The sequence below is a fragment of the Trachurus trachurus genome (genome assembly GCF_905171665.1).
Source record: "Trachurus trachurus genome assembly, chromosome: 17".
NCBI lineage: Eukaryota > Metazoa > Chordata > Actinopteri > Carangiformes > Carangidae > Trachurus > Trachurus trachurus.
The window spans coordinates 22,171,109-22,173,903 of NC_139900.1; the positions used below are offsets into that span (position 1 = coordinate 22,171,109).

At 39.3% G+C, this 2,795-nt stretch overlaps 1 protein-coding gene across 1 annotated transcript; it reads right to left on the bottom strand.

Moving 5' to 3' along the window:
- On the bottom strand, positions 1-2,795 carry rps28 (ribosomal protein S28). The gene is made up of 4 exons (XM_083990823.1): positions 2,648-2,795; positions 2,301-2,348; positions 1,015-1,137; positions 1-123 (listed from the first exon to the last, which is right to left on the bottom strand). Exons 1-3 carry the CDS (start codon positions 2,684-2,686, stop codon positions 1,015-1,017), a joined length of 210 nt encoding a protein of 69 aa, XP_083846949.1. The 5' UTR covers positions 2,687-2,795; the 3' UTR covers positions 1-123.

Below are 2,795 nucleotides of genomic sequence, written 5' to 3' on the forward strand. Positions count from 1 at the left end.
TCCATCTTAATAACCAAATTTATTTCAAAACATCTGAACAAATGAGATGTTGGCCATTAAGCAAAACTGATGGCATCCTCCGTTCCACAGCGCTGGATCGGTACCTTACAGCTTCAGCGGGCCCTGCAAAGACAAGACATTAGTCACAACCCATCTTACAAAAAATTCATAACACAACCAACAAAACAGGTTACTAGCAAATACCAGAACTGTTCTGGACTCACTTCACATTTCAAATCACTGACAGTGTCTCTGGACTTTGAGTCCTGAGATCTGAGGTCCACAGTACTGACATGACTGGGATACAACAAGACACAAGAGTTCAACTGTCACTGACAGTGGAGACTAACTCATGCCATTAGGTCCAAGACATGAAAGGGTTCAAAGCTACACTTGGTCAAATATGAACCCCATATGAACAGATAATACAGTTAAACACAAAGGAGGATCAATAATCGTATCTTTGTGGTATGTTTAAGTTTGTACAGATTGTATTAGTATAAGGCTATTGTGTTTTTTATACTACACAGCATTAAAAGTCATAACTTTTTCAGAATCTGGTTTTATTGCCAGGTATGTGTGAGCATACATACAAGGAATTTTTCTCCAGTTCATAGCTACTCTCTAACTGACTACTACAGTACAAAAATAAAAGTTAATTTACAGGCTAGGAAGAATTCCCCCACTAGCATACATTTCACTGCAACCAATCCAATGCAACTGTAAACTACTTGGTTGCATCAAAATTTGATCATATTGATGGTACAGTTGAACCACTACATTTTAGAGTTCACAATGTCTTGTGGTTACTGGGGGTGCACTGTATTTTACAAATGACTATTACAACTGCTGGGTTTTTATTTATTGCATTTCGGTCTACAAAATGTCAAAGAACAAGTATCTATTTGACATCAGAGTCATGGTTACATCTTCAAATCGCTAGCAGGCTTATGTTTACACTTTACCCATTACACCCATAAGTAAACATCCATAGCTTGGCTCATGTTTCCTCACCTATCGCAGCCTCCTGGCTTCTCTTTCAGACTCCAGAAGTGTGAGCACATCTCCCTCTCTGACTGGGCCCTTCACGTTCCTGATGATGGAACGGTTGCTGTCGTCCATGAACTCAACACGGACCTGCAGGTATGAATGATTAATTACGTTAAAAAACAGCAAGTCCTGGTTAAAATCTGCAACATGATGGTCGGCTCCATCACTGGCACTAGAACTGATGCAGTCAAAACTTCATGTGTACCCACCAACTGATCAGGTGGCTACATTTTACATAATGATATCATCATTTCAGTTATTATTCAAGCATAGCAAGTATCAGAAGATTCTCCAATTTCAAGCTCTTAAAATGTACTAATTTTTCTATTCAGGTGATGGCAAATTGATTAATGATTGATTTGGATTCTTAACTCAGGGAAGGAACTTGCTGTCCAGTAGACAGACAGATTTCTATAATTTAATTCAGCAGACCATATAAAATATGGAATAGACAGATCAATAACACACTGTCAACAGTTGCAGCACTAATAATGAAGTATTCAGGTAACAATTATGGTTTTACCGGCTTTATCAACTTTGAAGCAGTGCTCATTTCAAATTGTATTCATTCATTTCATGTCCAATTAAATATTTATTTCATTAACCTAACTAACCTAAAACACAAAACGCACTTTCACATGTGGCATTTCTGAGGGGTTAAACAAGTTACCAACAATTAAACACATTTATAAAAAGGTGACAGGCAACGCAATAAAATACCCATTTCATACTGACCATAGCATATAAGATATGAATGGAGTGATGCTATAGCTGGAAGATTTCTTTTTTTTTTTAACCAAATACATTTCCTGTCTCCTTTACTCCTTAGCTGTATACTACAATATTTCCAAACGTTTTAATCACTACATGATCTGGATCAAAGTATGAATGGATACAAAATAATTTCCTGTCCAGGTGTTTATTCTGCTCATCATGTCTGGAAACCTGGAGCTGCAGATATATTACATACTTGCTGAATTTACACAGCAACATTTTGTATCGTTGGTGTGCTCACAGCGAGGCTAACGTTAGACAGCATGTTTAGGACATTGGCAAATATCAATAAGCTGACGTGCAGACAGTCTGCAATAAATAATACATTACATGAATACGTGTGAACACGGTATACTCGTGTTAATGTTAGTGGAGCTGCTCAGTACTTAGTAAGGAAAAGAAAACTGGACACAATCAGACGCCTCACGTTTCACAGAAGAAACGCCGACCCAGCGACATTAGCCACGTTAGCTTACCTGTGTACATTGTCCCTGGGAACCAGTTCTTCCGAGCACTTTGGTGACCTGAAAACACAACAGACGTTATATTACTTTTACAGCCTGAGAAAAACGAGTTTCTGGGGGTAACCATCCCCAGTCCAGAGCAGTAACACCAGTCTCGGCGGGGCTGGTGGTGAAGCAGCAGACCGAGGCATGAACAGGCCTCCATGATGGAAACACGAGAGCCCACGGGCCGTTCACTAATCACCGCGTAAAAGCTCGTGTAACTCCAATGTTTCGGCACCGTATGACATATTAAGTGTTTCTGTAGCCGTCTATCCGACTGGTTTCGTTTACTTTCACAATATTAAACGTTTTCTTACTCTTGCGAGCTTGATCGGCTGCACGCGGCTGGCGTCCATGTTGTCAGGTTAGACCAGAAAGGAAGTCACGTGGTGCGCGGACCGTATATATCCCAACTGAAATCTTTTACTTTATTTGGATTTTTATATTTTTTATTAAATTATGATT